Source organism: Anoplopoma fimbria, chromosome 12 (assembly GCF_027596085.1).
Source record: "Anoplopoma fimbria isolate UVic2021 breed Golden Eagle Sablefish chromosome 12, Afim_UVic_2022, whole genome shotgun sequence".
NCBI lineage: Eukaryota > Metazoa > Chordata > Actinopteri > Perciformes > Anoplopomatidae > Anoplopoma > Anoplopoma fimbria.
Genome location: NC_072460.1, coordinates 25959332 through 25979331, shown reverse-complemented (window position 1 = coordinate 25979331; position 20000 = coordinate 25959332). Strand labels below are relative to the sequence as shown.

The window sequence follows — 20000 nt, the reverse complement described above, 5'->3', positions numbered from 1 at the left end:
GCTACAGCTCCAAGACAGACACAGAGTGAGCTGTAAGAGTGTGTGTGCTGATGGTGTTATAGTATTAAATAAGGCTATTTATAAAGGTTAAATGTTTTTCATATATTTTATTTATTTCATTATATATATTATATTTAAGCAGGTCTCATATCTTTAAGAGGGATCTCAGAGTAAGAACACAATCAGCAGAACAGAAACACAATTAAAAAAGGATTTAAGGGTCTTTACAAGGATCTTTAGGAAAATAATACATCTTTAAAAATCTCCATGGTTAATGTAGATTTTTGTAGTTCTAATTTAAAAGTTGCATAGTATGTGAAACATGTTCTGCTATAATATCACATTTGACAAATATTTCTTGGAAGTTTTGTTTTATGGAGAGAGACATTGAAGACGAGGCTACAATGATTATTTCCTTGTTAAATTGTTTTGTGCTCCAAATAGTCATAAGTACCTGTAATATTCAACAATGAAAAGTCTAAGACATTGACGAGTTTCTTTGTAGTGATTTGGTTGTTTGTTTAATGGAAGTCACCAGTATAATAACTAATATCATTATAACTATTATTATGTTCACATTTTATTTGAACCTACTGATACCTCTTCCAATAATCCAATTAATCTTTTATACTCGTTATAAAATGTCAGAAAAATGAAACCCTCCCGTCAAATTGTCCAGAACCCAAAAAAGAACAAAAAAAGAGAAAAGCAGCAGATCCTCACATTTGAGAAGCTGTCAAACTAGATATTATTTGTCATTTTTGTTGAAAATAACTAATCAAAGCTGCTGATAAATATCCTGACATTCGATTTAACCATTATTATCACTTATGTTCTCGACTCTAATGATAAGTGAGGACTGTCAGTTTCTGCATTCTAGGATCATTTGAGATTCAAAGTCTCTTTTTTTTACTGTAAGTTCATTCAAAATGTTGACGTTGTCTTTAAACACATCATGAACCAGCTCACCACAGAGAAGCTTTATATTTTCAGAGGTGAAGAGGAGGGACGTGAGGAGAAAATCTTTCAGTTGAGCGGTTTTTATGACATTTCTATTTATAGCTAAACTGTCCATGTCCCCCCCCCGAACACTCGCTGTTCTCTCAGGAGGCCGACCAAAGGCTCAGTGTCAGGGTCCATGTTCATTGCTTCAATACAGACTCTTAGAAATAAGGGCTCCAACCGGTTTCCTGTTTGCATTCACAACATCAGCTGTGTATTTGAATAATATAAGAATAAATAAACAACTCTGTTTGATGCCACGATCATTTAAACACAAGAAAATAGCCTTTGTGATAGTACGTGTTTGTGCTATCGCTACAGGGTTAGCTTTTGTGCTAAAGGGTCAAGTGTTTTCTCAGTGAAGAGTCGGGTGTGTTTGTGTTCGTCCTGAGGATGTTCGTCAGCAGCTCTCACTGGTTCTCTGTGTGCTCATGAACTGGTAACTTAAACAACTGAACTGTCCTGTTGGTCCTGTTTGGGTTTGGTCCCCATAAACGTCTAACGGCTTTTAGTTCAACCAATCAACAAACACTTACATCAGTCATGGTTCCTGTTGTGTTGGGAGAGAACCTACTCTGAAGGAGGAGCGGAAAGAGTTCCTGAAAACAGTGTTCTAAGAGACACGATTATTTTTAACTCTTACGGTGCAGACACAACAAAAATGGGGGTTCTTGAAACTATGAAAAAGTTGCTCTGGTACGAAGGATCCTCAAGGGTTCCATTAAGAACCCTTTTCCTTCCAAATAACCCTTTTTGGCCCTTTAGGGTCCTAGATCTAGATGAAACCATTTGCATATATAAGTGTTCTCGTTAGAAGACCCCGGGTGGGTTCTGGATTAAACCCATGGGAATATAAAAAGGTTCTTGTTAGGCCCCCTTAGTGGTTTCTATATGAATCCCCTTGGGATAAAAAAGGGATCTGGGTAGAACCCCCTGGGTGGGTTCTAGATTAAACTGCTGGTAATATAAAATGGTTCTTAGTGAAACCCATTGGAATATACTTGGTAGAACCTCATGGGTTGGTTCTAGATGAAAGCCCTAGTTACATAAAATGGTTCTAAGTGAAACCCCTCGGAATATAAAAAGGTTCTTGGTAGAACCCCCTGAAAGCATCTTTAGAAGGTGGAAAGATTCTGGATAGAACTACCAGAGAAGGGTTGTCATGTGAGGAAGCCGAAGCGACCTATATGGTTCTAGTCAGCACCTCTCACGTTCCAAAGTTCTTTCTAGAAATGGATTTAGAAAATATAGACCCCATGAAATAAAGCGTTCCTCAAATCATTTAGTAAGAACATAGACATTTATTTATTTAGTGTTTACTAATGTTCCGCTGTGTAAACCGATGGTTCTCCTCACAGAACGTTTTATTTACATTATGACCTTTGTGTCTCTGGTGTTTGTGTATTTGAGTCCTTTATCTGAATGTGAGTCTGTTTAACCGTCAGACGCTAACGACACCCTGTTTATTTATCACCACAGGGTGTTTCTCTTATCTCACGTCTCAACAACCCTCCCCTCCAGAACACATGACCACAGACATGTGTGTCTGTGTGTGTGTGTGTTATTATGTGTGTGTGTGTGTTATTATGTGTGTGTGTGTGTGTGTGTGTGTGTGTGTGTGTGTGTGTGTGTGTGTGTGTAGCTGACCTTTCTTATTAAATTCTGTCTTCCAGGTGAGGCTGCAGACGCAACCCAAAGTATCCTCAGCTCGGTATGTGATCTACTCAGGAACGTATGACTGCTTCCGCAAGACCATATCCAAAGAGGTGAAGACACACACACACACACACACACACACACACACACACACACACACACACACACACACACACACACACACACACACACACACACACACACACACACATACTATACTTATTCAAGTGTTCAGGTTTTTTTATTTTATTTCTTGCCGTACATTAGCTTTAGATGACTGATGTATGTGTGTGTGTGTGTGTGTGTGTGTGTGTGTGTGTGTGTGTGTGTGTGTGTGTGTGTGTGTGTGTGTGTGTGTGTGTGTGTGTGTGTGTGTGTGTGTGTGTGTGTGTGTGTCCAGGGCGTCCTCGGCCTCTATAGAGGGATGGGGGCTCCCCTGGCGGGCGCGGCTCCCATGATGGCCATCAGTTTCTTTGGGTTCGGCCTGGGTAAAAAGCTCCTGCAGACCGACCCTAACAAACCCCTAACGTGAGTAAAACCACAAACACACACACAAAACACACACACACACACACACACACACACACACACACACACACACACACACACACACACACACACACAGATTGAGTTTGTTTGTTGTGTGTTTGTAATACTTGGAATACTAGCTCTATATTTAGCCGTTTCTCCATCGCCCTCCCCTCCGCTGTCATTTGTCCGTGTGAAGCAACACCCCCCCTCCACACCCCTTTCCTCACGTTACCCTGACCTCGACTGCTTCTCTATCTATATACGTCTGTGGCAATGCCACACGTGCTGCAGACCACCGGTAGCCTCCAACGCTGCGTTCACAAACTGCGACACAGCAAACAGCCTGCAAGTCATTCAAAGCGTCAACCAATCAGATGTCTTTGTTTCACCCTTCCATCTCTAAATCACCATTACAGTTCTCAACGAAATTCAAAGACATAACTGCGTCAACAAACAGTTGAGCAACCCAGAAGGTTTTCTAGTTCGTGTGTTTCACAACGCCGTTGTGCTTCCTCCTCCTCCTCCCCCTCTTCCTTCACCATGGCAACGCTCCATGTGCATATGTTTTCTGTTAAGTTTTACAAGGACAAACATGTTGAAAGTTGTTTCTGATTCAGCTTTTCACTCCCTGCACTTGCCTTTTGAGAAATGTTGAGCTGTTTTGTGCTGCAAATATTCACAAAAAACATAAAGTGTTAAAGACACTCCATGGATTAGTTGATTTAATCGAAATCTGAAAGAAGAAGAAGACCACCACCATGCTTTAATGCTACAGTGGTAACATAAAATATAACAGAGGTTTCTATGTTTTGAATGCAGAGAGACGCCGTATACGTCTCTGGTGTCGACCTGTCAATCAGTGTGTAGCCCCGCCCTAAAGCATACATTACATTTACATTACAGTCATTTAGCAGACGCTTTTATCCAAAGCGACTTACAGTCAGTAGTATGTTACATATCATTCACCCATTCACACACTGATGACAGGCTACCATGCAAGCTGCCACCATCAGACTCTAACTAACATTCATGCAACATCCAGTCCACACCGATGGCCTTCAGGAGCAACTTGGGGTTAAGTGTCTTGCCCAAGGACACATCGACTGCAGAAGCCGGGTATCGAACCACCGACCCTCTGATTGGAGAACTACCTTGCTCTCCACTACGCCACAACCATCCCAAGCATCCCCTGCTTTATGGTCTGTTTGACTCTAAATGGAGCATCATTTACTAAATGAACATCATGCTGTATTGAAGAAGACTTGAAACTAGAGATTGAGACCATAAACTCATGTTTACAATGTTTACTGAGGGAATAAATCAAGAGAGAAGTAGAGTCATTTTCTCATAGACTTCTATACAACCAGAGGAGTCGCCCCCTGATGGACAGGAGAGATAATGCAGCTTTAAGACATGAAGCTTTGGCTTCACTCGGTAGAAGTGGTTGGCTGCCACTTTTAAAGCTGCTGGAATCAATATTTTTAATATAACCCATAATAGTTCTTCTCACTTCTCAGATAGTGATTCATTTCTATTCTCTTCAGGTACACTCAAATATTCCTGTCTGGCTGTCTGGCCGGCGTCTTCACCACAGTGATTGTTGCTCCAGGAGAGAGGATCAAATGTTTACTGCAGGTAAGGTCTTCACTATGGATTCAACTGCTGATTATTTTACCCATTAAATCTATGAAAAATGCTGTCACATTTACCCAGAGCCCAAAGTGACACCTCCTTGTTTTGTCAAAAGTCCAAGATGAATCAGAATTAAGATAATTAAAAGCAGCAAACTCACACATTTGAGAAGCTGAAATTGTAAAATGTTTGGCATGAAAATTAGGTGAATATTGGCTATTGACGTATATATTTTTGGGTCATTTCCTTTATAACAAACATCATATTTGATAAGCTTTATTTATGTTTTTTCTTAATGAAAAAAATCTTAATTTGTACATGAACTCGTAACCAACCTGTCAAATAATTGATCTGGAATAAATATACAATATTTCCCTTTTGAAATGTAGTATAGTATAAATCGGCGTGAATCCAATGAATCGCCACCTTATCGTGGTGGAGGGGTTTGTGTGCCCCAGTGATCCTGAGAGCTGTGTTGTCGGGGGCAATAGCTCCTGGTAGGGTCTCCCAAGGCAAAGTGGTCTCGGGGGAGGGGTCAGACTAAGAGCGATTCACCAAACCTCAATGAATCGGACGATACAAGGTTGTGGCACCTCGCCCGGAATAGGGAAACCGGGGCACCCTCCTGGAGCCAGACCTGGTAGGGGAGCTCGCCGGCAAGCGTCTGGTGGCCGGGCCTTGGCACATGGGGCCCGGCCGGGCCCAGCCCGAAAAAGCTACATCGTGCCGCCGCCCTGTGGGCCCACCACCCGCAGGGATAGGCATTGGGGTCGGGTGCAATGTGAGCTGGGCGGCAGGCTGGGGCGGAAACCTGGGCGTGCTGACCCCGGCATCACAGACTAGCTCTAGGGACGTGGAATGTCACCTCTCTGGCGGGGAAGGAACCGGAGCTGGTGCGGGAGGTGGAACGCTACCAGCTAGATATAGTTGGGCTCACCTCCACGCATAGCACCGGTTCTGGAACCAAACTCCTGGAGAGGGGCTGGACTTTTTCCTTTTCCGGAGTTGCCCAGGGTGAGAGGCGCCGGGCGGGTGTGGGGATACTCACAAGCCCCCGGCTGAGCGCCGCTGTTCTGGAGTTCTCCCCGGAGAACGAGAGGGTCGCCTCTCTGCGACTGGGAATCGCAGGAGGAAAGTCTCTGACTGTTGTTTGTGCCTATGCACCAAACGGCAGTTCGGAGTACGCGGCCTTCTTGGAGTCCTTGGGTGGTGTTCTGGAAAGGGCGCCGACTGGGGACTCCATAGTTCTTCTGGGAGACTTCAACGCTCACGTGGGTAACGATGGAGAAACCTGGAGGGGTGTGATTGGGAGGAACGGCCTGCCCGATCTGAACCCGAGTGGTGCTTTGTTGTTGGACTTCTGTGCTAGTCATGGACTGTCCATAACAAACACCATGTTTGAGCATAGGGAGGTTCATAAGTGTACTTGGTACCAGAACACCCTAGGCCAAAGGTCTATGATCGACTTTGTAGTTGTGTCATCAGACCTGCGGCCGTATGTCTTGGACACTCGGGTGAAGAGAGGAGCAGAGCTGTCAACTGATCACCACCTGGTGGTGAGTTGGATCAGGTGGCGGGGGAGGCTGCCGGACAGACCCGGTAAACCCAAACGTGTAGTGAGGGTGAACTGGGAACGTCTGGCTGAGGATCCTGTCCGCAAGGTCTTCAACTCCCACCTCCGGAACAATTTCTCGTGCATCCCGGGGAGGCTGGGGACATGGAATCCGAGTGGGCCATGTTCAAATCCTCCATTGTGGAAGCTGCTGCTAGGAGTTGTGGTCGGAAGGCGATCGGTGCCTGTCGTGGCGGCAATCCAAGAACCCGCTGGTGGACACCAGCGGTGAAGGAGGCCGTCAAGCTGAAGAAGGAGGCCTTTCGGGCTTGGTTGGCCGAGGGGTCTCCTGAATCAGCAGGCAGGTACCGGTTGGCCAGAAGGGCTGCAGCTGCGGCGGTTGCTGAGGCAAAACCCGGGTGTGGGAGGAGTTCGGCGAGGCCATGGAGAAGGACTTTCGAATGGCCTCAAGGAAGTTCTGGCAAACCGTGAGACGACTCAGAAAGGGGAAACAGGGCTTTTCTCAGGCTGTGCTCAGCAGGGGGAGAACTGCAGACCCGGACTGGGGATATTGTCGAGCGGTGGAAAGAACACTTTGAGGAACTCCTGAACCCGACCAACACGTCCTCTGTGGAAGAGGCAGAGTCTGAAGACTCAGGGGAAGTCTCGTCCATATGCCTGGCGGAGGTCGTTGAGGTAGTTAAAAAGCTCTTCAGCGGCAAAGCGCCAGGAGTGGATGAGATTCGACCGGAGATGCTTAAGGCTCTGGACATTGTTGGGCTGTCTTGGTTGACACGTCTCTTCACTGTCGCGTGGAAGTCGGGTACAGTGCCTGTGGAGTGGCAGACCGGGTGGTGGTTCCCATTTTCAAAAGGGGACCGGAGAGTGTGCTCCAATTATAGGGGTATCACACTGCTCAGCCTCCCCGGGAAAGTTTACTCCAGGGTGCTGGAAAGGAGGCTCCGTCCGATTGTCGAACCTCAGATTCAGGAGGAGCAATGCGGATTCCGTCCTGGACGTGGAACAGCGGACCAACTCTTTACCCTTGCAGGTCTGTTGGAGGGTGCATGGGAGTTTACTCATCCAGTCTACATGTGTTTTGTGGACTTGGAGAAGGCCTTCGACCGTGTCCCTCGGGGAGTCCTGTGGGGGTACTGCGGGAATATGGGGTACCTGGTTCGTTACTACGAGCCATTCGATCCTTGTATGACCAAAGTGAGAGCTGTGTCCGGATACTCGGCACAAAGTCGAGCTTGTTCCCAGTGCGTGTTGGCCTCCGCCAGGGCTGCCCATTGTCACCAATCCTGTTTGTGATTTTCATGGACAGGATTTCAAGGCGCAGCCGGGGGAGGAGAGTTTCCGGTTTGGGGACCTCAGAATCGCATCCCTGCTTTTTGCAGATGATGTGGTTCTGTTGGCTTCTTCAGAACGTGACCTTCAGCACGCACTGGGGCGGTTCACAGCCGAGTGTGAAGCGGTCGGGATGAGAGTCAGTACCTCCAAGTCTGAGGCCATGGTTCTCTTCCGGAAAACGGTGGATTGCACCCTCTGGGTCGGGAGTGAGTCACTGCCCCAAGCGAGGGAGTTCAAGTATCTCGGGATCTTATTCACGAGTGAGGGTAAAATGGAGCGGGAGATGGACAGGCGGTTCGGTGCAGCGTCAGCAGTGATGCGGGCGTTGTACCGGACCGTTTTGGTGAAGAAGGAGCTGAGCCGAAAGGCAAAGCTCTCGATTTACCAGTCCATCTACATTCCAACCCTCACCTATGGTCATGAGCTTTGGGTAGTGACCGAAAGAATGAGATCACGAATACAAGAGGCCGAAATGAGCTTCCTTCGTAGGGTGGCTGGGCTCAGCCTTAGAGATAGGGTGAGGAGCTCAGACATCCGGAGGGAGCTCGGAGTAGAGCCGCTGCTCCTTCGCGTCGAAAGGGGCCAGCTGAGGTGGCTCGGGCATCTGATCAGGATGCCTCCTGGACGCCTCCCTTTAGAGGTTTTCCAGGCACGTCCAACTGGTAAGAGGCCCCGGGGTAGACCCAGAACACGCTGGAGAGATTATATATCTCGTCTGGCCTGGGAACGCCTCGGGGTTCCCCAGGAGGAGCTGGAAAGTGTTGCTGGGGAGAAGGACGTCTGGAGGACCCTCCTTAGCTTGCTGCCCCCGCGACCCGGCCCCGGATAAGCGGTAGGAGATGGATGGATGGATGGGCGTGAAAAGAAAAGAAGTTCAAGTACCTCAGATGTGTACTTAAGTACAGTACTTGAGTAAATGTAAAGGAAAGACGAGAGAAATACTCAGAAGCTCGAGCTGCGTGCATCGTCCACTCTCTGTATAGTTTTTATTGAATATAAATAAGTATTGCGATGTTTGTGTTTTCCAGGTGCAGGCTAGCCGAGGAGAGTCGAAGTACGCGGGTCCAGTGGACTGTGCGGTCCGGCTCTATAAGGAGCAGGGGATCCGCAGCCTCTACAAAGGGACTGTGCTGACTCTCATCAGAGGTAAACACCACTGTGGCTTCTGTGTGTGTGTTCAGGTCCTTTACTTGAGTTAAAGTGGTACTACCACAGTGTAAAAAAAATACGCCGTTATAGGTAAAAGTCCGGAATCAAAAGTTTCCCTAAAAGCACAAAAGTTTGGGCATTAAAATATACTTGTATTGTTCTTATGCCTGCCCTTGTTTTTTTTTGTTGTTGTTTTGTATTGTTATATTTTTTTACTTTTTAGTATTATTATTTTTATTCATATTATTTTTATTCATATTATTATTATTTTTGAAGTTGTAACTTTTCTGTTGTAGTCTACCTGTTCTTGTTATTTTTGTAAATCAGTCGATTCCATGATATTATTGTGCGGTACTTGCACCTCTTTTTTAATATATAAATAAAGTAGTTTAAAATATTTTATTTTATTTTATTTTTATTTTATTTTATTTTTTATTTTTATTTTTATTTATACTTATTTTTTGTTATTTTTTTTTAAACTTTTTTTTAACTTTTTTTTATAGATTTATTTATTAGTATTATTATATTTATTTATATTATTTTTACTATTATAAAAAAAAATTAAGTTGTAACTTTTCTGTTGTAGTCTACCTGTTCTTGTTATTTTAACTTATTTTTGTAAATCAGTCGATTCCATGATTTTATTGTGCGGTACTTTTTTTTTGCACATTTTAATTAATTAATTGAATTACCTCTTTTTATTTATTAAACGTTTTGTAAAGCAATTTAACTTTTGCGTGTTTTGTATTACTATTACTATTTATATTCATATTCTTTTCAGTATTATTAAAAAATATTATTAATGAATATTATTATCAAATAGTGAAATAAAAGGACAATATTTCCCTCTGAGATGAAGTGTATTAGAAACATAAAGTAGCATAAAATGGACAGAAGTAATGTACAGGGGTTTCTGTGTGTGATTGTTGAATCCAAAGGGCAGAGTGGATTTTATAGCCTCACGTGTTTTTCTGTCTCTCTCTTCAGACGTGCCTTCTAACGGTCTGTACTTCTTGACATACGAATGCCTCAAAAACCTCATGACACCTGAGGGTCAAGGGTGAGTAACCATGGTTACAGTGGAGAAGCTTATCTAAAGTACAGGGGTCCTTTTATGTCCTGTAAACCTCACCTTTTTTTTTTATGAATGTGTGTGTCTTCATGCATTACAGTTCTCAGCTCAGCACTCCAAAGATCCTCCTGGCTGGAGGCATCGCAGGGATATTAAACTGGACGATCGCTCTTCCTCCCGATGTCCTCAAATCCAACTTCCAGACCGGTAAGAGACAAAGTAAAGTCTGGTATAGAGAGGACAGGAAATGAGATAAGCCTCTATATTTAAACCTTTATGTTTTAGGCTACTTTACTCCACTAGAATGTATGTACATACATTTATCAGAACCAGAAGAAGGTTATTGCCAAGTATGTTCTTCACTTACAAGGAACCTGCTTTTTTGGTATGTACATCCAACATTTATTTTTTAGAGCAACTGAAATAAAAAGCCCTGCAAAAGTCAAGAACATAACATATATAAATATATATAAATATATACATACAAATTAGGATAAAAATATGAAAACAATACGACTAGTATAAAATGTTTTCTAAAGGGAGTCTGGTGCTCAAGGTTGGTGGAAACACTACCAGTTCTGTCCACAGGGACCGCCCAAAATCAACACAAAATGAAAGCTCCTTGTAGTAACTTTAACTTTGTGTGTGTGTGTGTGTGTGTGTGTGTGTGTGTGTGTGTGTGTGTGTGTGTGTGTGTGTGTGTGTGTGTGTGTGTGTGTGTGTGTAGCTGCAGATGGGAAGTACAGAGGTATAGTCGACGTCCTGAGAACGCTGCTCCGAGAAGAAGGACCCCGAGGTCTCTATAAGGGGTTCAATGCCGTCTTTCTACGAGCCTTCCCTGCCAACGCGGTAAATCTTTACTCCTCTCTTATACTAATATACTTTACTATACTAATATACTTTACTATACTAATATACTTTACTATACTTAATTTTTACTACTTTACGTCCTGATAGCCAAAAGCAGCATTTACCTTTTATTTACTGGCTGTAACGTCTGATTCTTTTCTTCCTCCCTCAGGCCTGTTTTTTGGGGTTTGAGGTGGCTTTAAAGGGACTGAACATCCTCGCACCCAGCTGGTGAAATAACACATATAAGTGTTATGACGAATCTGTAACTGGCCACCAGTCTGAACCTGTCTGGACCAGTCTGGACCAGCCTCTCATGGAAACCAGGACCTGTTTCTCTAAGACACAGACTTATAGAAATACGCTGAAATGTGAAGAATTATTGTATTCTTAAAAGTTATTTACATTACATTTTACAAATGAATTCTCCTTTATAATCAAGAGTTTAAACTCACTTTTTGTGAGAAATGTTACCATGTAAACGCACATTTATGAATGTATTATTTATGATATTGCATAATTATTAATATGTGTATTTTTTGGGTGGAGGGGATGTGAGCCTTTTTCTCACTTTTATTCCTGATGTTTGTCAAATTTCATGTCATGAATTTAGTGCCAGTTGAGAATGGGTTTGATATGTTTTTATTCTAAGAGCTATGCCAAAGAAAATAATTTCTGAATTAATGTATGCTGGCTGTTTGGCCTCGTTTTCGGATAGAAGGGTTTAAATAAAGTTTTGAATTTTCCATTTAAATAGTGTGAGTGTCCACTGTTGACCCCGAGGCGTGATTCTAATGAATTTGTCATAATATGTTTGGTAATAAAAATAATTGATCAGGGGTGCTTTGCATCACATTTTGAGTTCTTGTCTTTGAGATTGGCATTGTGTCATAAAACTAGTTTAATAACTTAATATTTCAGGCGCTGTTTAACTTACAAGCTGCATGTTCTTAAACAAATCATCAGTTATATTTAATTATTATAATATTATAATATTGTTGTTTGTTTTTCTTTTAAAGACAGCGTTTCAATGCTCTCACTACCAAGATGGCAGATTAAGATCAAGTATGTCCCACTACATAGTACGCCAAAAGTACCAGGATGTTCTACTACATCCAGTCACATTTTTGCAGTATATGCAAGATGGCATGCTGTGATGACTATTATGACTATTCTGGGCAGCTGATTTATTAGCAAGAGGGTCAAAGTTCAAGGTGCAAAGTTATGAGGAAGTAGAATGCATCAAAAGAATGCATACTGCATGTTATGTAAGTACTTTGTAAGGGCAGCTGCTGTGTGCACTAAAAGACAGAATCACACCAACTCTGTTACAATTTAATGTTTCTCTCTTGTTACACTAAAACAACTCATTTTTGAGGAATCCGTCTCTGAAGGACATGACAACAGCTGCACTGCTGCTAGTTTGTAGAGCAGGAGTTGAGGGTGGACACGTTTACTGGTAACATTTAAGATTCAAATTCTGTAAAGAATCAGATAAAACACAAACTAAAAATAATTTTGTTCCGTAGCATCGATTAAGCTTTTATTCTTTTATCACATTTTCACTATTCGGCTAATTACTCAAAATATAAGGTGTCTAAAAATAGCATCCACATTTTTCAGTTTTGGAAACTAAAGGTCATCACCACCACCTGCCGTGTGTGCTTTTAAACAGGTTTTAAACTGGATGTTATGTTACACTGTTTACTATATAAACGCAGATATTCTTAATGATTTTTTTTTATTATTATTCTCTTCTTCTTTTGAATAAATGTGGTCAAGTTTGAACTCCTACTACATTATTTAGGGTGACAAATAAATTGATATGCAATTAAATGTACCAAAAATAATAGTACAAATAAATGTAGGTTTGTTTTATATATATATATGTATTTATTTAATTTATTTTAATTTATTTAAAGTGTATTTCAAAATGTATACATACATTTTGAAATGTATAAGATAAGATAAGATAAGATAATCCTTTATTAGGAAATGTGTATATATGTATTATATCCTCTTAGTTTCACTGGGTATGTCCTGTGTGAAAGTCATATTTGTATTAATATTAACATTAATACATTTAACTGATTTAAAATGACAACATTGGATTCCAGATTCTATTTTACTGCGCATGCGTGGTGTTCTCTCCTCGTTCTCCACCCAGTGAACTACAATAAACACCTCTAATAGAACAAACATGACATATAAATCTCTGGAGACCAGGTGTGAACACAAACAGGTGCTCAGTCCCAGCAGCAGGTCTTTACATTATCACCCGAAAACCTTTAAAAAAGCGTTTTCCCGGAAAAACTACAATACCCAGAGTCCTCTGCGTTACTTTCACTTCCGGGGTCGGTGGCCAGCAGCAGCCCGGTAGCAGCAGAGAGGTGAGGGAGACGTCTGATCTCGTGATGTTTTCTGTGTTTCTGAAGTTATTAAAGTGTTCAGACAGAAGCTCCAGACATTAACCCTTTCACCTGCCCCACCAGCTCCCAGTGAAGGTGTTACTGGTATTATCCCAGTGAAGGTGTTACTGGTATTATCCCAGTGAAGGGGAGAGTCTGTCAGAGTCTGTGTGAGAGCAGCTAGCAGCTAGAAGCTAGCAGCTAGCTAGCAGGCTAACTGAAGCTAGCAGCTAGCTAGCAGGCTAACTGAAGCTAGCAGCTGGCTGAAGCTAGCAGCTAGCTAGCAGGCTAACTGAAGCTAGCAGCTAGCTAGCAGGCTAACTGAAGCTAGCAGCTAGCTAGCAGGCTAACTGAAGCTAGCAGCTAGCTAGCAGGCTAACTGAAGCTAGCAGCTGAACATATGTTGACCTTAACTCTCAGTACAGGTACTTGCACCTTGAGGTACTTGCACCTTGAGGTACTTGAGGTTCTTGCACCTTGAGGTACTTGAGGTACTTGAGGTACTTGAGGTACTTGCACCTTGAGGTACTTGAGGTTCTTGCACCTTGAGGTACTTGAGGTTCTTGCACCTTGAGGTACTTGCACTTTGAGGTACTTGCACCTTGAGGTACAGGTACTTCTGCTACTCTGTACTTTTACTCCACTACATCTCAGAGATTAATATTGTACTTTTAGCTCTTCTTCATTTACTTGATGACTTTAGTTACTTTGCAGATTAATAATCAATAAAAACTATTATGCTGTAATATTATAGATTAAGATAAACCTTTATCAAGCTACCCAGCAGTATATAAAGTAATGAAACTTACCCCCAGCTTTACCATGTGCAACATTACATTCATGAACACAATAATTAATTAATTAATAATAATTTTAGAATAAACATCTTTCTGAAATGAGCCACTGTGCAAAACTTTTTGCACTTTCAGTTTATGCATATTCTGATACTTTTGTATTAAAAATGATGCAGGGGGGAATATTTGCTACTTTTACTTGAGTACTTCTTCCACCACTGCAAACAACTTTAAACAGAATACTCCTCGTTTCCTACGCAGAGAATTTGAAATGTTACAGCCAGTACAGTAAAAGAACAGATGCATAGTGTGGATAAGTCATTTTAGAAAATAGAATTTTATGGAATGAGCATCTAGTAGAGAAAATGAAGCATGAAAAAAAAGATAAACACCAACATAAATAGTTACAATAAAGTGTGAGACAAAAATAAGACGAGGAAGTTGAGATGAAAGATTGTCTTATTGACTAATGCATAATGATGCAGAGGAGCGGTCGCTGGTTACTAGATGACCTGTCTAAAACAGCTAATTTAATATGTTTAAAAAGAAAATCATTAATTAAAAATGAGAATCCAAGACATAAAATGTTGCAGAAGTTAAAATCTAGGGATGAAAAGTAACGCTTCTAAAAAAGAATTGGGGTAGACGGAGAGATGAGTGTCTTTGAGCAAAACATTGAACAAAATAAAATAAAAATGTAGTTTATTAATCACCGATTGCTTTATAATGACAGAAATCATAGATGTTTGGTTTTATTCTCACAGGATTTCACTTCATAGTTAGAGAAAAGGTAAAAACATGGAAGCAGCAGACAGATCCTGACTTTGCGTGTCAAGCTCCTGAAACACTACACTTCCAATAATGCACCTCTTCTACTATACTGTCACCAAACCCTCCGTGGAATCATTGGGGTTATTTTTATAGACTTAAAAAAGCTTTTTCCAGAAACGCGTAAAGAATGAAACCACATTTTTTCATGCTGAGTAAATTGAACATCACATGTGAACCCTTTACCTCAGACCACCACCTCTGTCTCATTCTGCTTGTGTTTGTGTTGTTCCAGGTTACTGTGTGTGGATGTAGTGTCTGTGGAGCGCTGTGATGCCCCTGGAGGTCAAATGGCCGTTCCCACAATGCCCTGCTTTGGCATGGAGGATCTCCAGCTCACTGATCATGGGGATGGTGGGCTCCTATTCCTACTTCTGGACCAGTAAGTCCCAACCAGCGTCTCCAGATGTGTTGCTGTTGAATGTTTGAGGAAATCCTCCTTCTCCACACTTGTTTTCTCTCCCTCCCAATCTTCAGAGTACATGAACTACTTGACGGTCCACAACCACAAGGTCTTGTTGGACCTGGTTGACCGGCGGCCCTTGGACACGCCCCTCATCACTCTGTCCAATCACCAGTCCTGCATGGATGACCCACACATCTGGGGTAAGAAATGGATGCAGAATCTGAAATCGGAGCGGTGACATATCAGAGAGCGGTGAAATAATCCCGTGTTTGCGACAGGTGTGCTGAAGCTCAGACAGCTGTGGACCTTCAACAAGATGCGCTGGTGAGTTTTTTATTTATTTATATAATCTCCACACCTCGTTCACTCGTTATTTTTTGAATAATTATTTCTCCGTAACCGTGCAGGACTCCAGCAGCATCGGACATCTGTTTCACAAAAGAGGTGCACTCCAGGTTCTTCAGTCGTGGAAAGTGTGTTCCGGTCTGCAGAGGTGAGTCTGTTCGCCTTTTTAACTCCTCTTACTTTATCTTACCGTCTTACATTATGGTGTGTTTTCTGCAGGCGACGGCGTTTACCAGAAAGGCATGGATTTTATCGTGGAGAGACTGAACAGAGGAGAATGGGTGCACATTTTTCCTGAAGGTAATCCAACCTTCCTCCTCACATTTTCACCCTTCTCGTAGTTTTTTCTCTGTAGCTGTTTGCTTTAGTTCTATTATTGTGGAAATAACATAAACTTTATATAAGAAGTGAACTCAGTGTGTAGTCATTTTCTCATAGACTTCTATACAACCAGAGGAGTCGCCCCCTGATGGACACTAGAGAGAATGCAGCTTTAACACATGAAGCATTGACTCCCCTCAGCAGAACCGGAGATTGTTGCCTATGAAATAAGCATTTCCTCTCTCCTTTTTCATTTAACAGGCAAAGTCAACATGACTGAAGAATTCATACGTTTAAAGTGGGGTGAGTACTGTGTGTTATAGATTTGTGAAGATCAGCAGAACTTTAGAAAGATGAACGTAGAGTGTGTGTTTGCTGTCGTCAGTGTGAAAGTCTGATTCTGGTTCAGATCATTTCTGGTTTGTGTTTTAGGCGTGGGTCGGCTGATAGCAGAGTGCTCCCTCAATCCTGTTATCCTGCCGCTCTGGCATGTGGGTGAGTAAGATCATCACTTTTTAAATATCTGTTTTTATCAATGGGAAAACATCTCCTTTAAACTACTGTATTTATTCAGATATCCCACCAAAAACTTTTTCAGGTCTGAATGACGTTCTGCCAAATGAAAGGCCCTACGTTCCTCGGACTGGCAAGGTAGGAACATTCAGATCCGATCCAAGCAGTATTTCAAAAGATGCAATGTGTCTTTATGTTTCCTGTCAGTGCGTGTAGTTGTAAACCGTTGTTTTTTCTTGCAGAGAATCACCGTCCTGGTGGGGAAACCGTTCAGCGTGAACGACCTCGTTGAATCCCTCCGAGCCGAAAACAAGAGCCAGGTGAGACAAACTATGGATTACACTAAAGATGTCACTCTATTTTATATTACGCTACCCAGGGTATATAATGTATTTTCATTTGTTGCCATTAATGCAATAAACGCATCATTTTCAATATTGATTAGTTTGCTGATTTATAACTTAAAAAATGTAAACTTTGAGTTTATTTCAACTTAAAAAACATAGAAAAATGTTGTAAATAATTTCAGCTGCAGTTGGCAACACTGGTTACAGTTATGGAACCCCATAAATGTGTTTTTGCATTTAAAAAGCAACAACCCATCGTTTCTTTACATTTTCCCCCAGTTGGAAATGAGGAAGACCTTGACTGACTTCATCCAGGAGGAGTTTAGGACCCTGAAGGTCCAGGCCGAGGCCCTCCACAGGCAGATCCATACCTCATCCTGATGCCCCAGCTGTCCTGGTTGCTACACTCCTCACAGCCAACAAGAACCAATGACACCTCTCAAACTGTACACACACACACACACACACACACACACACACACACACACACACACACACACACACACACACACACACACACACAAAGGGTTGCATTAGTTCCACTTTCCTTTTCTCTTCTCTAGCACACACACACCTTCAAACTGGGACGTCGTTGAGTCATCAAAAGAACATTTATTTTGATCATGATCACTATCGTTGGGGAAAAAAACTGAGAATGCATTAGTGATGAAACTTCTTTGTAAAAGCATGTTTTTCCCTTTTAATTTAGCAAGTATGGTTGCTGGGATTGGCTTGGAGTTTAGACAAAAGATTAATGGATGATTACTTGAATTCATACAAATTATTTCTGCGTGACCTCAAGGCAAACAGTTGGTCCAGAATAGCTAAATATCTTGGGTGTTTGTAGCTTGGTTTGGGGCGTGAAGCATGTTTAGTGCTACTCATTGAACTGGTGATTTTAGCTTCTAACCAGTGTTTCTGTAATGATCCCACTGGTACCGTCGTCTCATGTCAATGCCAACGAGCAGTGCCAATACTGGAAGTAGTTTGTCCTCTTATGTAGTGAGGTACAAAGTAAGGATGTTGTTCTGCAATTCATGTTTGCATTTTTATAAACTGATCTTTCCCTGACCTTGATGTTACAATCTCGGAAGATCTCTGTTTAGGTTCTCTTTGGCGCCACCCGTGGCGATAGGCAGTAATTGCAGCTGTGTCTTCGGTTCTCACTTCCCAGTGTCGCCTTTTCCCAGGACAGATTTCCGTGATACTGCAAATGCAAGGGGTGATATCACCATTGTGTTACCTCATTTTGGCGATAGATATTGACTTAGTAGACATTTATTTAAATGTAAATATTCCAGATTACTACCTTTTTAATTTGTAAACCTTTTAGATTTTAGCCTCCCATCGTTCCCGGTGATGAACAGCAGGATGGGTTTAGTACCACAACAGACACTCGTTGAGCAGCTACTTTTATCAGAAATACAGCAAAATCTGTTTACATTGCAGCCAAATATACTCAGGTTGTTTTTGATAAAGAAATCAGTCAATAATCAGCCTTTCTTTGCGTCATCTTGACGTCATGCTGCACGCGGATCAGGTAGTTTTTCCACACGACAGCAGAACACCATCTGCTTCTGATACTTCCTGTGATATTTAAAAAAAACATCCCAAAAAATGACAGTTGTCGTGTTTTTTAAGACACATTTTTGACGAACGTTCTTTGCCGACCCCAACCTTTGTGTGTTTCCTTTGGCTGCTTCACAATAAAAGCCCCTCTGTTTTGCCGGTTGACACTTTTAATCTTTTGAATCAGCAGCAGAAAGAAATGTTGTGTTAGAGTGAGCAGTTACTTAATCAGGCTGCTGTAGGAGAGAGAATATAATCTGATATCAATGAGATGAAAGTACAAACGGTACTGCCGATACTTCCTGTCAATTCCTCCAGCATAAAAAAGCAGGGAGTCAATTAGTAGTGATGAAATATATCTATATTCATTAGTTTTTCACTAAAGGAAATGTATCTATATATATTTTTTTTTCTTTGAGTTTGAAAACCCGATATAAATGACATTAATTATGTTGACATTATCCTGTTTGAATTATAGGCTTGTATAAATCTAAATATATTCATATATATTATATTTATATTCCAAACGGAGTCACCATTGATTTAAATTGGCTATTAATGCAATATTATAACGCATATACAACATCATTAGGATCAATTTCAACTATTTGACCCCCGCCAGTTGCAGTCATTGCCATGGCAACGAGATACTATATACGTATTTCATATGGAACCGTTTCTTCTTTTCTATTTCAGTGACAGTACGACCCTCAGGTGACGTTAACAGAACTTGTTATTTTCCTCGATTCCTCGTCTTTAGCAGCTCCTTTAATTCTGCCGACGCTGTGAAAAATGATACTTTCCTTTATTAATCTATGATCAATAAACATCCTGATTCGTTGTAGGACATGCAGGGCAGGATGCGTAGCTTCAAATTGTATTATTGGGGTGTTGATGCAGCTAATTTACACTTGAATATGAAAATACTCTTCAAGAAATAGTATTAAAAAGGGATTTTTGATTCATAATCTAATGAAGAAAATAAGGGCTGTACTGGTCAACGTTTACAGCTGTTTATCAGAAGCAGGCATGCAGAGGAGATGATTGTTAGGATAATAGTATAAATATTATTTAACCATCATATGTTTTACTTCACCTCCATGCAAATTTAAGTCGTCCCTCTCTTTGTAATCCTTCCTGTACATTCAAATTTAGTCTTCAAGTCATTTCTAAGCAATAGATCATTTCTTTCTAGTATTAAACCACTAAGTTTTCTTTTGATCCTTTCGACCTCTGAATGCTGCCCTGTTACAGGTGTATATAACGTATGTTCTCACAGAGATCAACGGCTTTTTCTTAAGGAGGAAAGGCCACACTGCTAAATGATCCGTGGCTATTTTATAAACATACGGCCTTACTGTGATTGCCACTCTTTCCTACTGTATGTGAATGCCAATAAATATTATTTTATAAATTTGAATTGTGTATCGTGTAACGTAACACTCCCAATCACGTCATCATGTCACGTGAGAATATTTTTAATATATACTTTAGTTTAATAGTGAAGCGCTACATCATATTTCATAACCTCATCATATGATTTGCATGTTAAACTTAATCTGGAAAGTAAAAGAAGTCTGTTTTTCCATTAGTCCATTATAATTAGTGAAGAAGAAGTATAGAGTAGCATAAAATGGAAATACTCCACTAAAGTCAAAGTACCACAAAGTTGT

At 41.5% G+C, this 20000-nt stretch overlaps 2 protein-coding genes across 2 annotated transcripts in view; both read left to right on the top strand.

Moving 5' to 3' along the window:
* si:dkey-150i13.2 (mitochondrial carnitine/acylcarnitine carrier protein) overlaps positions 1–11650 on the top strand; it is a 12103-nt gene extending 453 nt beyond the window's left edge. Inside the window, exons 2-9 of the mRNA XM_054608448.1 lie at positions 2676–2768; positions 3059–3186; positions 4734–4824; positions 8755–8872; positions 9863–9935; positions 10048–10154; positions 10675–10796; positions 10969–11650. Coding sequence (XP_054464423.1) covers positions 2676–2768; positions 3059–3186; positions 4734–4824; positions 8755–8872; positions 9863–9935; positions 10048–10154; positions 10675–10796; positions 10969–11031 — 795 coding nt within the window. The 3' untranslated portion in view covers positions 11032–11650. The remainder of the gene's footprint in view (positions 1–2675; positions 2769–3058; positions 3187–4733; positions 4825–8754; positions 8873–9862; positions 9936–10047; positions 10155–10674; positions 10797–10968) is intronic.
* Positions 11651–13128: 1478 nt separating this feature from the next.
* On the top strand, positions 13129–18351 carry tafazzin (tafazzin, phospholipid-lysophospholipid transacylase). The gene is made up of 11 exons (XM_054608449.1): positions 13129–13186; positions 15062–15208; positions 15304–15432; positions 15511–15556; positions 15640–15725; positions 15797–15877; positions 16160–16201; positions 16331–16393; positions 16497–16549; positions 16654–16731; positions 17038–18351. The coding sequence occupies exons 2-11, from the start codon at positions 15100–15102 to the stop codon at positions 17137–17139; spliced, it is 789 nt and encodes a 262-aa protein (XP_054464424.1). The 5' UTR covers positions 13129–13186; positions 15062–15099; the 3' UTR covers positions 17140–18351.
* Positions 18352–20000: the final 1649 nt, after the last annotated feature.

Excerpts from the sequence above, each read along its gene's own strand:
- tafazzin (XM_054608449.1), top strand. The coding sequence starts at position 15,100 with ATGCCCCTGGAGGTCAAATGGCCGTTCCCACAATGCCCTGCTTTGGCA. Across the intron at positions 15,209-15,303 it reads CTATTCCTACTTCTGGACCA|AGTACATGAACTACTTGACG; the intron begins GTAAGTCCCAAC and ends CCCAATCTTCAG. Across the intron at positions 15,726-15,796 it reads GTGTGTTCCGGTCTGCAGAG|GCGACGGCGTTTACCAGAAA; the intron begins GTGAGTCTGTTC and ends TGTTTTCTGCAG.